Source organism: Zosterops lateralis (assembly GCF_965231275.1).
Source record: "Zosterops lateralis genome assembly, chromosome: 14".
In the NCBI taxonomy this organism is placed as follows: Eukaryota; Metazoa; Chordata; class Aves; order Passeriformes; family Zosteropidae; genus Zosterops; species Zosterops lateralis.
Genome location: NC_139774.1, coordinates 15,911,516 through 15,929,772, shown reverse-complemented (window position 1 = coordinate 15,929,772; position 18,257 = coordinate 15,911,516). Strand labels below are relative to the sequence as shown.

Here is an 18,257-nt window from a genome sequence, read left to right as displayed (position 1 = left end):
ATAGACGGACTTTTCGACGCTTGCCCTTGGACTGCTTAGGTTGAATGTACGGAAGGAATTCTTTGCTGTGAGGGCGCTGAGGCCCTGGCACAGTCTGCCCAGAGCAGCTGCGGCTGCCCCATCCCTGGAGGCGTCCAAGGCCAGGTTGGACAGGGCTTGGAGCAAGCTGAGATAGTGAAAGGTGTCCCTGCCCATGTCAGAGGCGGAATGAGAAGCTCTTTAACGCCGCTGCGGAGCGCGGCCGCCGCCTGTGACACCGGGCACTGACACTGACAGGTGACGCCCTGCCCTGCACAAACATGGCGGCCGCCGCTCTCCTCACTCCAAGATGGCGGCGCCGGCGGCATCCGCCTGACCTCCCGCCCACACCTAAGATGGCGGCGGCGCCGCGGGCGGTGCGCGCCCAGCCCCGGGGTGGCGGCCCCGGCCGGGGAGTCCCTGCCCGCACCAAAGATGGCGGAGCGGCGCCGGGCGGAGCCGCAGCCGGTGCCGGGGGCGGGCCGGGGGCGCGGCCGCCACCGCCCCGGAAGCGCCGCGCGGCCCCCGCCAGCTGGTTGTCATTTGGTGCGGCCGCTCGGTCCGGGCGGCACGGGCTGGGCAGCGGCCGCGCGGGGACCAGCGAGGCACCGGCTGCGGCGGCCGCCGGGGGGGTGGGGGGCGGGGAAGGCGGCGGAAAAAAACACACGGAAAAAAGACGCAAAACGAGGCGGCAGCAGCAGCATCAGCGGCGGGGGCTGCGCGCCGGGAGACACGTCGCCGGCTACTACCGAAAGCTGTCGATCGCCTCGTCCTTCCAGCTCCCCGCAGCATCGAGCCGGCGGAGAAATCCCCCCCACACAAGGTGCGGCCGGTACATGAGGGGCACGGCCCGGCCGCAGCCCCGCCGAGCCGCCGCAGGGCAGGGAGCGCCCCGAGCCGCCGCCGCCGGAGCCCCGAGCGCTGCGCCCCGACACAGAGCCTGCCCCGAGCCCGCCGGGAGAGCCGCTTAAACACCTTCCATGGGGGAGAGAGGAGCCCGGCCGGCCGCGCCTTCCCCTCCCTGCCGGAGGCTGCTGCGCTGCTGAGGTAAAACCCCTCCTGCCTTGCCCGGCTCGAGCGAGGGCGGGGGACGCGCGGGGCACCCACGGCCCGGCCCCGCTGGACGCCCGGTGCCTGAGGAGGGAGCGCCTTCCCGGGGCTCGCTGGGCTGCGGGAGCCGCGATTCCCGGGGAAAGGAGGCGAGCCCCGCACCACAAAACACCCTCTCGGCAGCGGAGAGAGCGAGGAAAAAAAAAAAAAACAACCTCCTTCTTCCCCTTCCTCCTGCACAACTCGCTGTCCCCTCCCTTCCCTTTTTCCCGAACGGTGAACGCTGATTTTTCTGAGATGAAAACCTTCCTCCTCGGACAGCCAGGACTCGTATGAAGGACACGCAAATATTGGATCATAAATAAGCGAGTCTGGCGAGCTCAGAAAACCCAGCCCAGAAGGAGCAGCATCAAGAATCCACCCTTCTCCTGCACAACTCACTCCCCACCCAACACACAGAGAATACTGATTTCCTGAGATAAGATCTTACCCCTTTAAACAACCACACACGCGCACACACACACACGGTGTATATTATTGCTAAATATAATAGGTTAAACCCAGCAGCACGGGATAAAGCCTCTTCTGCAACTCACTCCCCCACTTCACCCTTCTGAATGCTGAGATCCTGAGGTAAATTTTTTCCCTTGTCCACAGCAAAGACTCTTTTTGAACAGGACACAAATATATATTAGATTATAGAGATGTATTAAATTATTCCAGATTTAAATCTATTTTTTGCTGCCAAGGGGTTGAGGGACCAGACGTCATTGTATTATTTTTTTTTTCCTTCCCTCTTAACTCATTTATGGGCGAGTCAAGGCTGCTGAGGAGGAAAAAAACAGGATAGTTAGAATCTCTTTATCCTTATTTCCCAGAAGCTTATTCTCTCATTGCTGTGCATTTCCTTTAAAAAAAGGAAACCTCTTATTTTGTGAACCAAAGATTTATTTTTCCCTTCCTCCTGGCCAAAGGAAGGAAACGGACACAAATTGACACAGTGAAATAGTTGAAGAGATCTATCTTTTGCAAAAACAAACAAAAAAAGAGCAAACATCTTTATCCAAATCTGAAGTAAATAGCGTGGAGGGAGACACTGGAAAATCTAGCGAAAATCAGGATACTTGCTAATCTTGCCTCACCAGAGGACAAGCTAAACACTAAACATCAACTTGTTCTTACAGGGAGGATTCAAACCCTAAATATAATAAATGGGGGATTACGGGTTTGGAGTGTTAGTGCAAAACAACACTGGAAATAAGTCAGCTTTTCCAGTCAGATTTCATCCACATCTGCAGCCTCCACACCATCATCAAAATGCAACCCCCAGCCCTGCTGCTTTTATAAATAATAACACAGCTGCCAATGGCAGTAGTGCTGGGTCAGCTTGGCTCTTTCCTGCTCCAGCTGCCCATAATATTCAGGATGAGATTCTGGGGTCAGAAAAATCTAAAGCTCAGCAACAGGAAAAGCAAGAGTCCCTAGAAAAACAGCAGCTTTCCCCTGGTCAAAGTCAGGAAGCAGGCATGCTCTCTGAACCCGAGAAAGCTAAAACTGAAGAAAACCAGGGCGATAATTCTTCAGAGAACGGCAATGGAAAGGAGAAAATAAGAATAGAATCGCCGGTTTTAACAGGATTTGATTACCAAGAGGCTTCGGGGCTCGGTACTTCGACACAGCCCTTGACATCCACCGCATCTTCTCTGACTGGTTTTAGTAACTGGTCCGCAGCCATCGCTCCTTCTTCTTCTACAATAATCAACGAAGATGCAAGTTTTTTCCACCAGGGAGGGGTCCCTACTGCCTCAGCTAATAATGGTGCTCTGCTGTTCCAGAATTTCCCACACCACGTCAGCCCCGGCTTTGGCGGTAGCTTTTCCCCCCAGATCGGACCCCTCTCTCAGCACCACCCTCATCACCCCCATTTCCAGCATCATCACAATCAGCATCAGCAACAGAGGAGGTCTCCTGCGAGCCCTCACCCTCCTCCCTTCACACACAGAAACGCTGCTTTCAATCAGTTGCCTCATTTGGCCAACAACCTGAACAAGCCACCCTCTCCATGGAGCAGCTACCAAAGCCCGTCGCCCACCCCGTCCTCCTGGAGCCCCGGCGGCGGCGGCTACGGAGGCTGGGGGGGCTCCCAGGGCCGAGACCACCGCCGGGGGCTCAACGGAGGCATCACCCCCTTGAACTCCATCTCGCCCTTAAAGAAGAATTTTGCAAGTAATCATATCCAGCTGCAGAAGTATGCACGACCCAGCTCGGCCTTCGCTCCCAAGTCCTGGATGGACGACAGCTTGAACAGAGCTGACAACATTTTTCCTTTCCAGGTGAGCGCGCTCTGTTGTATCCCATAAGAAAAAAACAAAACACACACACAAAACCTCCCCAAAAAGCATTAAAATGTCCTGGTTTCGGGATTTCTGTGCTTGCAACTGAAAAAAAACCATATGGCTGGCTCGAAATGTCATAGTGGGAATGATACTCCAAGCTGTGATTCATGGGTTGGTTTTTTTTTAACAGTGATGGTCATAAATATCTATTGCCCACCAGCCCTCTGTATTGGCCACTTTGCTTCAGCTTAGTACTTACACACAGACAGAAATAGCCTATGAAGAAATTCACTGACGAGTATTTCAACAAAGAGGAAAAAGGAAAGAAAAAAAAAAAAGGTGCCTGGTGGATTATGAGAGATCTGAGGCCTTTTAAAGTATTCAGCAATGTACCACATCAGAGAAAAAGTATGGAGTGATTGTATTTGGTTTTACAGTATCACGTGGGCTTGCAGTGCAACCTAATTTTTTGTAGCATTTTTGGGGGAAAGTTTGCTTTTGACAAATAATGGTAATCAGTGCAGTTTGCTCTCCTCAGGAATGGCAGCAACTTTTGGTTACAGGCCATTAAATCAGCACTAAAAATAGATGTGGATGAGATCAGTTGGTGGTCTCCTATATTTTGCTGTGGCCTTCTCCTGGCAGGAGGCAGGTTGTCTGGCAGCTCAGCTTCTCCTTCTGGGCTGACTTGTTATGAATTTGAAAAGAGCTGTATAATGTTGAACCTAATTTGCAGTAGGAACTAAACCAGAAGTCCCCTTCTTTTCATCTGACCACCAGTTCAACCCAGCTTTTATGTGTGTGTGTTTGTGTGTGCCTTTTGTAAACTCCTTTAGGGTGAATTAAAAGACCCAAGAGTTCTTTTACATTTCCAGGGTTGTTTTTCAAGCTCTTCAAATGAGGGCAAAAGTAAAATTCTCAACGTGATTGCAGTATTTCTTGCCATGCTGCAAGAACCGGGGTGACCTACTTAAACACAATTTCAAAGGTACAAACTGTGCCGTGTGTCTCATGATGTAAAGAACCAGAAATACATTTAACAGGGGCTTTGTGGGTTTGGGGATAGTCGGGTTCTTTGCAAACTGCAGGTATTTTGGTGGTGTGCAGGCCCTGCTGACAGCACAGCAGCTGCTGGCAATAACTTTCCTTCAGAGCCCTTTTCCTCCACTGCAGTGCTACCAACTGGTTCAGTATCAGGTAGAGCCCTTCCAGATTTAGACTGCAGGGTAATAATTGATTTTAATGTCAGGATTTGCGATGAATATAATGAAGCTGTGTCCAGCATACCCAATTTATCCAGTGAAACCATTAGGAAAAGGGACCCAGCTGGAGCTGGTCTTTTTTCAGCCTCACTGCAGCGAGCCTTGGCTCACGGTTTGATTCACTCTGTACCCTGACACGTAGCTGATGTTGAGAGTGACAGAATGAGATCAAGTGTGTCCTTGCTGCTGTGTGTAAGCCCCAAATATACACACAGGCAGAGCAATGTGCTTTGGATTGGCATCAAGGAAATTTCAGGAAACTGGCAAAGTCAACCTTGACTTCTGGATGGTGTTCCAGACAGGGAATAGCAGACACACGTAGTTTGATCATGGTAAAGAAATCATTTTGGTGTAGCATGTTGGTGTCTGTTTACATAAACACTGTGATGAAGCTGTACATGTCAAGACCAAGTCTGACACTCTTTCATGCCAAGAAAAGGAAAGTGTGGAGTGAAGTGCTTTCCAGCCTGCTGCTATCACTTCTGTGAGGAAAAGGGCAGGGCAGCAAAGCAGGACTTCAGCACTGCAGCCCTAGAAAGATGCTGATTAATTTTGAAGCCATCTTGGACAACCACTTATTACAACTTTTTTTTTTTTTTTTTTTCTTTTGTATAAAACCTTTAGCTCCTTTGGTCACTTTAGCTGAGTGTTGAAAGCACTGTGAATTTTTGAATCACTGGAAACAAATGATGTAAAATTTTACCTTTGATGTCTTTTTATTTTTTTTTCTTGACTCTGCTGATTCTATTCCTGACTCAAAGCAGAATTTTGCTTATTACATATTTGTGTTCATGCATCTCTCTCTCTTTCTCTCTCTGTTTGCCCCTGAAGTATCCTTGCTGATGCAATCATGTACTGGACAAAGCTATTTTGTTACTGGAATCTTCTTAAATTCCTGTTTAGGAAATAATTGAAAGCTGTCTTTGCTGGAGCAACATAATGGAGTAATTTGATACAACAATCCCTTTCATTTAATATTTATGTTTTGCTGCTTGAATCATTAACAAGTGGTGCTGCAATCTAGTGAAAATGAGTTTCTTTAGAAGGCAAAATGTAAACCAGCAATCGCAAATATTTGGGGATCACTTTTTTTCTTTTCCTCAAAGGTTGTGTCTATTCCAGAGCTTGGTGACACACAGGATTCTGCCTGTGTTTTGATGGAAATCTTGGGGTGACCAGGAGTAAGAGCTCTTTTCCTCTTTGGAGAGGATGGCGTTGCATAATTTCCCTATTCACTGACATGAACTCCTGCTCCCTTCAAACCTCCCTGCCCTTGGGATGAAATGGGTGCTCCAAATGGTGCAGATGAAAGGAAAATACTGTGGTGATCAGTTTGATAACCTTGCAATTTGATGATGCCTTGCCTTGGCACTGAGAGCTGCCTGCAAAGCCCGTGCTCTCTGCTCTGAGTGTTTTCCATTTGGAATCCTGTCTCCTGCAATTCCCAAGTGACAGTGTCTGGAGGAACCTCTTGCAGGGATGGAACTGGCAGCAAGGTCAGAGAAGACTTAACCAGATCTGTTAATGAAATTAAGTTTTGATGTTGTGCTTTAGTCACTGGGCAGGCTCCCCCCTTCAAAGATCTTTTGAAAAGAGAAAAGCCATTGTTCTTTGTGTGTTCGTTTGAAAAGGAAATGGTCTCCAAATGAAAAAATGGTTCCTGAATTAAAATTAAAAAGCAAAAAGAACGGAGTCTTTTGGCTCTCAGAGCCTTCCCTGAGAATTAATAGATAAAAATGCTTTGACTGTGACTGTGGCACCTTACCAAGTTAGTGATTTTTAAGAATAATTCCTTGTCCTTCTCTCCCAGCAGCCCTGACAAACTCGGTGCTCAGTAATTGCGTTTCACGGCAGCGCTGCCTTCAAGATTGTTTTGGCTTTCCTTTGGCTGTGTACTTGCACTTCCTCATGAGTGGAACATCCTGCCTGTTATGCAATGCATAAATCTTGCTTTGATAGGCATTTCCAGCTTTCCAGATCTCATCTTCAGTGCCTGGTGATGTTGTTGTTTTTTTTTTAAATGGCTCTCTGAAGGCACAAGCAAGTGAAGCAATAGCGCTCAGCTTTCTGTAAAAATGCTTAAAAAGAATTTGTGTTTCTTCCTGGAATCGGGCTCAAAAATAACTGCCCATTTCAAAGAATTTCGTACATGAGAGCGGCTCATTGTATCCACTTGTTCAAAATGTTTTTTCCTTTCTTCCCCAGTGGCTGGTTTCCAGGTATATAACCCCTTCCAAATCCAGCCAGGGCCTGTGCCAGGGAGACTTGCTCTTCCCCCAGGCAGATATGGAATGTTTGAGAAAACACATTCGTGATTACAAAACGTGTTTGAATTCCGACCTCGACGTCAGCATTTGTTTGCCCATAGGAATGGCCTGATCTAATAAGTGCATTAAACAAATTCACAGGGAACTGGAATTAAAAAAAAAAATAACCTCTTGAATGTGTTTGCCAAACTTTCCTCTTGAAGGGATCTTGCAAATAAATTTTCTTTCCCGTTCCTCTTTATTTTAATACTTGGGTTTGAGGAACCTTTTCATAACTCACGATGGCTGGCTGCACAAAAAGAGCTGATTTGTTTTGCAGAATTTAATTTTTTATTTTTTTTTTTATTCTAGCACCAGCAATTATTCCCAATCATTTCAAGGTATCATGTGAAAACAGAGCAAATCCTTGAAGTTGGATTTTTAAAGCCGTTTCCCCCATTTTTCTGTAACTCCATCAGCTGTGCAGTAATTAGTGTTTTGTGTGCTGTTCCCCACAGCTACTGATCTGTGGGATTAGCAGCACTCTAATGTGGTATGACATGCACAAGTTAAGTGCTGTGGAAGTTAACACTGTTCTTGTTTTATAAACTTACTACTGACGTTAATACTTGGGCTCTGGCCCTCCTGTGTGTTTTTGACCTCAGGGTTTCTGTTTAAAGAGAGAGCTTTTGTTAAGAAGCTATTTGAATTATGTTTGTCTTTTTTTTCCCTAAGATTAAAAGGAGTACTCTTTATTAAGCATTTTCCTTTGAAAGTCGTATACTTAGCAGCCCAGCAAAGAGTGAGAACTCAAGATATTGTGGAAAATCGTTTCTGGAAGATACATGATAAACTTAATGTGCAGTTAAAATAAAATCACACGTGTTACAAACCTTTCCAGTAAAGGTTTGTCATTTCTAACACTAAAAAAAGTTCAAGTTGGACTAAACTTTGTGTTTTGTGGCACTTCACTTTTCCAGCTCTTTCTTGTTGTTCCCTGGTGAAGCTGTAAAAGATGATCTGGGCAGAATACAGCAACATCCTTTCAGGAAAAACCTGTTTATTCAAAGCCTTTAATTCACTGGGAGCTGGAATACAGCATTTTCAGGGTGCTGGGAAGGAGGAGAAGCTTCCCCAGAAGCATAATCCAGTCCAAAATTGTGTTGCAATTAAAAGAGGAGTGTGGAACTTTTATTTATGATTATAAATATGGTGATATTGCCTCTCCTGTGCCTGTGACAGGCAACTCTGGAATTGTGGGGAATGGGAACAAGGTTTCAGAAAGTTTCAGGCTTCTCCTGCTCTAATTAAGGCACAAGTGTAACTGTGAGATTTTTGATTTGCACAAATGTTCTGCTTTGACAAAGATTTAAATGTCTAAAACAAGCCCCACTTTTATAACTGCACCTACTCCATAAATACTGAGCAATAAATTACTTAATGCAATGACATCTTTTGCATTATTATTGATGCCTTGGACTTCAAATCAATCTAATTTTAAGAGGTCAGGCCCAGCCTTAGCTACCAGCAAGTGTTCATACTTTGATTTTTATTTTGTTTTTGGTGCAATTTGGGACTTATCACTGGGAGGCCCATCCTGGGAAGTGCTCTCAGGTTCTGGCATCTTCATTATTCAGGTGATGGGAATGCTGGGGGTACAGATTAAATAGAATGAATTAACAGTTGAATTAAATGTGCATTTTTCTGATGTACAGGAGAATTTATATGGGGGATTTTTAAATTCAAAGTATGATCTTCCTGTGCAGGAAAAATTAATGTAGAATTTCTTTTGCATGGGAGGATGGCCCAGTGTCCATCATACATCTTATGCAGCAAGTGACTTTCTTTTTGGCATGAAATGTCTTTGGACTTTGAAAAATAAAGTTGGAATAGGGATTAGAATCTAATTTTTCTTAGGTAGAGGTGGCCAGGATAGAGTCCAGAAGTGGTTTGTTGATTCTTGTAGGACATTTACAGACTCAATAACTCATTTTTCAGCAGATCTGCACATTGTTCAAACAGCACTGCTTATTCCAAATTATGTTTAATGAATGTTTTCTGAAATGTTGGCTGAAATTTTAAACATAGTCATAGATTGACTGCAGGTTGATTTCTTTCTTGTTGGTTATTTTGTGGCTTTAGTTTGTTTAATTTGGTTTATGTTTCATTTGTTTGGGTTTTCTTTTTTTTTTTTTTTTTTTTTTTTCATTTTTTTATTGTGGCCTGGTGTTTACCTGATGTCTTTCTGTTTCTCAAGGATAAAATTGTGTAGCCTTTGAGCCAAATGATAAAACAACATTTTAGGTGGTCCCTAAACAAACTTGTGTAAAGCCAAGTTCTTTTGGAACCCAGGTAAATAATATCAGGCTGTGGTTGCCACATTTTGTTACTGGATTGTCCATACTCTGCTTTAGTCCAGGGTAGTCATTACCCCTGTATATTTTCTTTTTAAATAAATAAGTGTACAGTAGCAATGCAGCTCCAACAGCACTGTAACTTTGTGATTTGCTTCATTAAAACCATCACCATATAGTTATTAATTCTCTCTACATAAAATCTTTTAAAGAAAACTTTTTTTTTTCCTAAGTTCAGCATGGTTTATATGCTTTATAAGTAATGTGAGAAAAGCTCACAATGAGTGACTGGTTTGTGATCAATATCTTGATTATTAGAGCTATTTTTGATGTGCTGGGATGAAATGAAGTTATGCATTTCTTGAGAGGTTTAGCCACTCCCAGTAACCTTCACCAGCCTTTATTTTTTCTTTAGGTGCACAAAAAATGGATATATTTCAGATGTGGTTAAATGTCTTGGAAGATAAGACTGATGAAATCTCTGCTCAAAGGAGTTTCACTATAAAAAGGACTTTAATTTGTATAAAAATTCTGAAATTTCAAATTCTCAACTGGTGACTTTCTTTAGTAGTTTTCTACTGTCAGGGCTTATGATCAACTAAACTAATGGAATTTTTTTATAATAATCAGTGTGCAAAGCTGTGATTCAGCTGAGCTTGGCACCTTGGCTGGTGTTTATTTAGGACTGACATCTTTTCAGTGGGTGGGTGTACAGAGTCTTCCTTATATATCCCAAATTTTAGCCATTCCTCCTTTTTCTGCGATTGCTGATAGCTGCAGGTGGGAATATCACCAGTTATTATTTTGGATTATTTTGGAATATCACCAGTTATTCTTTTGGATCACTCTGCAGGGTTGTGTTTTAAAGTATTTTCAGTGTGATTTGCAGGGTTGTGTTTTAAAGTATTTTCAGTGGGATTTGCAGCTTATGGACCTCACCCTAAAAAAGGGAACAGCCTGTGGTTCACTTGAAAAGCAAAATAAATTCCTCAGCACCAAAAGCTTCCATTGGAGAATGCACTTCCCTGTGAGCCAACCAATTCAATTCCATTTTTTCCCCTTCAAATGTTTAAATTCTCTGTTCTGAATATTAAAAATTAGCACTGCAGCAAACCCTTTGTCTCTACAGCTCAAGCCAACAGAACACAGATATTTTAGAGAGAAAAGACTTGCTTCAGGCTCAGGTGCTCAGCACAATAAACTGAGAATTGCTTGGCCTGGGTCACTTCCTTTGTGTCTCTCAGACAACTGAAATGTGAAGTGCCACAATCCCACAAAGATTTGGAATGACTGAGGTTCTGCACTTTGTGAAATTAGAGTTTTGTAGCTGTTCATGGGGTGGGCTCAAGGTTAACACAAGAATTCAGGAAGGAGAAGCTGCTGAGGGACATCAGGTTTCCAGTAAATGCTCCCACCTGTGTTTTAGGCTATTTTTGTCATTTTGTGAGCACTGGTTGTTTTTTAATGTCCATTCCTGAGTTACTCAGCTGTTGGATCCTGATGGATCCAAAACCTGAGGGCTTGTACTCTCTCCTGCTAAGGGATTCTAATGTATCCACAGTTTGAAATAGGTAACAAGTAGCAATGTTTAAACCAAACCAATAAATTAAATCTGCTAGGAAAAGCAGAAAACTCCGGGAAATATGTCAAACAAAAGCACAAAATTGAAGAATTTAAGTAGCTCTTGCTATTTTCTCTAAGGTGCCTCAATTATCTTGTAATAGAAATGACCACGGAAATCAATCCTGTGGGGAGATAGGGCAGTGCTGTGCTTTTTATAGCAAATTTGATATTTGCTAGACTTAATAAAGGAACTGGTTCCAAACTCTGGCCTTTTTAATGCTATTTGAGACACGGCACATCCGGGTTGGAATATGTGGCCTGTTCTGTCTCAGTAATAAACTGTTCTGAGGAGAGGAAAAAAATACCAGGAAATTCGATTGAAAAAATGGTATTTTTTAGTGATCAGAATGTAATTTACAACTTGGAAATGGATCAGGGGCTGGTGAGTTCCTGCTCTTGGAATAGTCTGAGGTATTTCAAATCCAGAGTGAGGGATCAGAGAAATCAGGAACGGCCCTTGCAACACACAATCACTGCTGCTTCAGCACTGAAATAAAGCACTTTATAACTCACCACTGCCTTTAAAAAATATTCCAAGCTGGATCTCTGTGTGCTTTGGAGAAATTTCAGCTTCACAGCCAGTGTTAGGGACAAAAAACACACTCAGTGCTGCAATAACAAGAGTTGTGGAGAAGGAGTCAAGAGCAAAAATGTCCTGAATTGCTCACGTTTCTCTTTCTTGTTTGCACAGAGACTTCTCAGTGCTTGGGCTCAGTTCAGAGGGGATTCCTTAGAACAGGAGTGAAATAAAATCTTTGTGTTATGGAGCTTCTTGGACAGAAATCAGTCAAAATCAGGGTGGATTAATGTAATTGTATAAAATTCAATCCAAGTCCAAATGTATAAATATACAGAAAACATGGATATGTGATTAACATTGAGAATTACAGTGATTTTTTTACCTCCCTTTGGGACCTTTCATGATACTTTAAAGATTTTAGAGATGACAAGAAATTTCAGTTATTCTGAATTTGCCAATTAAATTAAAGCAGTGCCAGGGTATTTTACATTGTGTTTTGCTTCTATAAGATCAGATTTATATAATGTGGACTTTATTGTTTGGTTGAGAAAGTCTGACCTGTGCATGTGTTAAATGATGACTTTGGTTGATAGGAAGGAGAAATAGTTGGTATTACACTTCATTAGATTATTATAGATCAGATTCATATTTAATAATATTGTAATTTTTAATATTTCCTCTGTCAGAGGAAATTTTTAATATTCCTTTGTCCTTTGGTATATTATTTTTGCTTAATTCTGCTGTGGTTATGTAGAAGAAAATGGGAGTTTTTGCGTTTCAGGTGTTTAACCCTGGCTCTGTTTGTGTTTCCTTGCAGGATCGCACGAGGACTTTTGACATGCACTCACTGGAGAACTCCCTAATTGACATAATGAGGGCTGAAAATGACTCACTGAAAGGTAAATTTAGACAGAGACTATTTCCTGAAGTAAATAATTGGGGAGAGGGGCTCACTGAAAAGAAGTTTTGGATAGGAAAAGTGAATTTACCTCGTGCACCTGATGGCTTTTTTCAGTTGTGTGAATGGAGCTGTTCCAGCACAGGAGCACTTGAGGGTGTCTGTCCCTGTCCACAAACACAGGCTGACCTGTTGTGTTATTTCCCTGGGGTTTTGATCAACTTCAGGAATCTTGTGCAGCTCAGCAAGAAGTAACTTTTTGCTTAACATGGTTTTCTTGATGAAGTCATAGGTTTTTTTCTATCATGGGAAAGAATAAGATTTATCCATGTCCTTTCGGGAAAAACAGAGTATTTTGTCTTTTTTTTTACCTTTTGGTAAAGGTAAAATACCTTTTTTTACCTTTGGGAAAGGAAAAGAGAAGTTGAAGTGACTTGCATTTGGGATTTATCTTTTTTTTTTTTTTTTTTTCTTTTGTTTTTCTGGCAAAGGTAATCTTGCTTTGGAAATACCTCAGCTTACAAAGCATTCAAAGTATTGTCTGCACATAATTTTGCCTGAATAGAAACTGCTTATGGTCAACAATTCAGAGCTGTAGTTTCATGTCCTGTAGGATGAGTAATCCATTTCAGTTCAGTGGTTACACGTATGAGTGGAGTAGTCAAATTTTCACACACACTCCTTATCTAACCACTCACTTTTGTTACCAGTCATGAGACCACTAAAAAAAAAACAAACCTGCACTTGTGGTTTCTGCAAGTAAATTCCTTTTGATATCAAGGCTTGTGGTGGTAATGAAATCTGACTTGTTTTAATAGTGATTCTTGCTCAGAAGACCAACCCTTGATAAACTGGCAAGAACTCGTGTTTGTTGCCTCCTCTGTGGTCTGGAAATGCAGCTCAAGTTTCCTGTTCCCCAGTGCTGTGCAGAAATTCAGTGTGGTGAGAAACACCATGAAATACTTCCCTATTGAAATGGCAGGGAGAGCCTGATGTGGATGGAAGTGATGCCAAATGAATTCAAACCCCAAAATACCTTCCCTACTTATGCAGTGGGGACCAGGCTTTTATTAAGGACAGTATTAACAGTTTTTATTTGGTTTATGTTCTGTCTGGCATCATCCCACACCCCCAGAATTGCATATAAAACTAAGAATGAGGTGCTCTTCTTGACTGAGCACCTGGGATTTGCCCCAAAACCTATCCCAACTGCCAGACACTCCCAAACCAGGTTACAGCTCTGAAATCTGGCCCAAGGTGACATGGACAAGGGACAAATAAAATTTCCTTTTAAATCTGAATTTAAAAAAGTCAGCTTCATACGTATTTATGGTCAGCTGCTAGGCAAGGGTACTTCTGAAAGTAGCTTGATGTTTAGTTTAAATGCTTTGAAAAGGTTCTTTGCAGTTGAAATATTTCTTTTTGAGTGCTTAGCATGTTTTAAGAGTGATGGAATAAGTATGTCAGCAAAGAATACAAATAGTTCTGACACGCGTTAATTCCTGCTTTTAGCCTGAGTGTTAATCCCCTCTGCAGAGTCATCTGTGGCTTCTCTAAAGTTCTGTGTGCCTTGTCTCACACTGATTGAAACACAGGGATATATCAGTCAGGTCCTGGCCTGGGAATTATTGCTTAGATTCTTTGTGAATTATTCTGTTTCACAATTAACAGTTATATAACTGTACAAGAAAAAAAAAAAAAAACCAAAACCCTCAAAGCCCAGACGAGACATTTAAGCGACTCTACGTGAAATACTTTGTTGTGAAGCCTCATTTTTCAAGGATCCCCTCAGCAGGAACATGAACTTTGCTCCCAGTGAAGTGTGCAGTGCCTGAATTTGGCTGTGCCTCAGTTCCTGTGGTGTATTTAAGGAGTGGATCTTTATTCAGCCCAGTATCCGCCGTGCCGTGCTAACCCTGCCGAGATCATCCCTGGGCAGGGTGGGGTCTGCAAGGAGAGGAAATACCTTCGGTTAAACCAACTGATACAGCTGGAAAAAAACTGTAAACTGCTGGGACAAAACATTCCCCATCAGGCCTGGAGTGGGGCTGCTGATCACGAGCCCTTTTGTGTTTATTTTCCATCTGCTAACACAGATCCTGTCTCGTGTTTTCTCTTTTCTTGCCCCGTCTTTATTTAAACCTCGGATATAGAAATCTTTAAATAGGACAAATTATGGCTGTCAGCTCAAATCTTGTTTGCTGTTTCAAACACCTGCATTTAAATCAGCAGCTCCATAAGAAGTTTTTTTTTTTCGGTTTGCATTTTAAATGGGTTAATCAGTGCATGCAGTGCTTTGAACTAAAGTTGGATACTCTCAGAAAGGAAAAGCTTCTGGGTTTGAGACTTTAAAAATAGCCTGGGCAAGACAGTAATAAAACATACTGTGGAGAGCAAGCTCAGAATGGCATGGAAATAATTCAGATGATCTAATAGGTCTCATTGCTATCTTGTGAGAGGTTTAATCCTGCCTCAGCATGAGTTTAGTGTGTAACATTAACAGCACCCCCTTCATATTGTCATGGACTGCCAGAGAAAGAGGTACAGTGTAAAATACCCCTTCAAACAGCTGAGAGGATAGGCATGAGAATAGACATCAGTCCCAGTTTGGAACCTGCTGTCTCTGGGACATCATTTCCCATTTTTAAATTATATTTTCAGAGCAGCAGGCTGGGAATTCTGTAATAAAATCAGAAGGAATGTAACAAAGTCCATTCACAGTGTGTTCTTCGTGTCTGAGGTGATTAAGCTGTGCCAGCCTTGGATTTGTTTAGGTCAGTAATAATTATGTTCTTAGGTTGTCCTGCTATATGAAATAAATAATATTTTCTGCCTGAGGTTAAAAGGTGAACCTTACAGTGATTCAGTACACTCAGTATTACCTTTTAATGCTTTGAGTAGGCATTTTACCATTTTCTCCTCTTCTTTTAAGGTATATTTTTATCCCTGCTCAAATCCTCTTCCTTTGCTGAGCAGCTGCCATTTCAATATGTTATTTTTATCCAGCCCAGTGAGTGTGCTGCGTGCTGCACAGCCCCTGTCAGCCTGCAGAAGCCTTTCCCTGGAGACTTAATTGCATCTTCTTTACAATGTACTCGGCCTCCCTGAGCTGAGCCTGGGATCCAGAGCCTGATTTTTAAATCTGGGTCTTCCAGATGGCAATTGGAGCATTACTGTAATAGTAGTAGATTGACTAAATATTTCCTTGTTAAGTGACACTGAAATGTCTTTTAAATGCTTTATGACCGGTTTGCTACTGAAACATCCAGTATTTCAGTTCAGAATATCAGGTTATTGCCTGGAAATGATGCAAGGTGGGATGGATGAAAGCAGCTTGGGAGGAAATCTGCTTCCAGCACTGCAAAGCACTGCTGGAAAATCTGAGTGTGAACAGCTCAGTGTCTGCAGGAATCCTGTGACTGTGGCACAGTCTGAAAAACTAAACACATTTCTGCACAAAAGGGGAGACTTTAGGAGTGGAGTAAGGTCACACACACTGGGAGGGTTGAACAGCAGCCCCTGAATTTGAATTTTGAAAAGCCAGAATGCTGAAATGTTGCACCAGTCAGGATTTCTCTGAGCAAGCAGAGACCAAGCTGTGTTTTTAAAGCAATCATCCATCAGCCCCTTAATATTAACCTGAAAAACCATGGCAAAATTGAAGAAAATATTTAAACCTTATAAAATATTCTTTGATGAAAGGGATCCAAAGAGTTCTGAGAGCTTTTTTGAATATTGGATATGAATCTGGACTGGTGGTTTATTTTTGAGCCATGTGGATTATGCAGAATTTTCATATTAATGGAGTAGAATGGGACATTTGGGGTTCTGTGTGATCCAGAATATTAATGGGAACCTGCTGAAAATCAGTCCCAATTCTCTTTAGAGAAGTTTAGGGTCCTTTATATATGCACAGGACAAAACCTGACCTCTTTTAAAATGTAAAATAATAATTTTTCAGGTTTTTCACAGCTACTGTGGTGGTCGAACCTCAGACTTTGGGGTCGATCTCCTTGGCCAGAATTTAAGGGTTAATCATTTGCAGTTTTTTTAATGTATCCAGCTTCAAATAAAATGAACAAACCTTTCCTTTCAGGCTGCAGACAGCTCAGGTTTGCCTTCATTTTCTTTGGAAACTGTTGATGAGTTACTGTGTGAATGTTTCATTCTCAGCATCTTCCTGAATTTCACCTCCTATGCCAGGAAAGTCTAATGGGATTTGCAGACCTGAGTGCTTATTAATTAAGGGGAAAATCAATTGTTTTACTGTGTCAAAATATTGCAGAACTGGGTCTAATAGCACTAAACTACAGCCAATGCTGAGGGAGCTGGGATGGGGGAAATTCTCTGGGAATTTTATTTGAAATCAGATGTTCCCATTCCTGTTGCAATCCACTGATTTCTGGTGGGTTAAAGTAGAAATATTACAACTTTTGCTATTCAATATTCTAAAATATTAACAAGCAAGGGCCCACTTTCTTTCCAAATGCAGCTAATCTTCAAAATTTGGGGGCAGTACTCAATATTTTAATTTTTTAATTGAAATGTGTGTTGAGTTATCTTTGCCTTTCCAATATTTGGGATTTATTTTAAGCTTTTGTTTAGAAACAGCCAACAATCTTGTAAGAGAATGAAATCACCTGGGCAACAGGAAGGGACTAAAATCTTCTATTAATAAACACTGAGATCAGATTCACAGATTGCATTTGAACCTGCCACAGAAGTAATGGACACAAACCATACATAATGTATGATTTTACACTCATTAGTTATTACCTCATAAACTTCCAGTCATTTAAATGGACATTTGGGTTTGTGGCTTCAAGGAAATTGTTCAGAAGAGATGCTGGATTTGGTGAGGATTAGAAAGGTGAAAGTGGATCGGGAAGAAATAAATCATGTCTGAAACTTGCAAAAAAACCCCAAACAAAACAACAAAACCAAAAATAATAATAAAAAAAAAAGGCAGAAAGGAGAATTGGCCTTAGGTAATACACAGGGAGGAAAGATCTCCAGTGAGGAGAGACTCCAGGAGAAGGGAAGACAGAGAGGGGATCTCATCAAACCCTATAAAAATCTCCAGGGAATGTCAGAGGATGGGGCCAGACAAGAATTACTGAGCAGTTGAACCTTTCTGATAACTCCTGTGTGTTATAGAAATGCTGGTTTTGGCAAGGCGCATCTCAAACCATCATCAAACAACTCTGGTTTTCCTTCACCCCTGCAGGATTTTGAGGTGGGGAACCTTGATTTGTGCTCTGTCCAAAACAGAGCCAATTCATCACTGAGCCACAGAGTATTGATATAACCACCCTTTGAGACCAGGAAATTCCTTTTTCTGCCACCTCTGAGCAGTACAAAAATCCCAGGGTTTCCTGATCTTAATCCAATTTGGGAATCAGTGTCAGGATTCCTGTGAAATTCACTGGAGCAGCAGACCCGTGTTTTTCTGTCCAGTCATTTCTCCCAGGCCCCTTGCCATGCAGTCCCATCTCCAGAGCCTGCGTGGAAAATTAAATGCCTCTCATACTTCTCAGACAAGATATTTCCTCGGAATGTCCGTGCTGGAAATGATGTGGCAGGCAGAGAGCTCTTTAAAACACAGCAAAACATTGAAATAGTGCTGAATATTTTCACATCTAACTCGGTGATTTGATCTTCAGAAATGGTACAGCCAACAAAATCGTTCTGAACGCCGTGACAGCAGCCTTGCTAATCTGATTAAAACCTTTCTAAGGTTTCCTTGCTTGCTTTTTTTTTTATATTTGTGGCTTCGTGAAATTAATTCCATCCCTTTTTTTTTTTTTTTTGAGACGTGTTTAATCTTCTGCTTTGTTTAATGTCACTGTCCACCACGTGGATTTGGGTTTAGTTTTTTTTTTTTTCTTTTTTTCTTTTTTTTTTTTTTTTCTTTTTTTTTTTTTCTTTTTTTTTTTTTTTTTCTTTTCTG

General features: G+C 42.2%; 1 protein-coding gene across 1 annotated transcript in view; it reads left to right on the top strand.

Annotated features, from left to right (window-relative positions):
* Positions 1-646: 646 nt before the first annotated feature.
* CPEB4 (cytoplasmic polyadenylation element binding protein 4) overlaps positions 647-18,257 on the top strand; it is a 38,509-nt gene continuing 20,898 nt past the window's right edge. The window contains exons 1-2 of the mRNA XM_083871649.1: positions 647-3,401; positions 12,227-12,308. Of these exons, the coding sequence (XP_083727775.1) occupies positions 2,280-3,401; positions 12,227-12,308 (1,204 nt within the window). The 5' untranslated portion in view covers positions 647-2,279. The remainder of the gene's footprint in view (positions 3,402-12,226; positions 12,309-18,257) is intronic.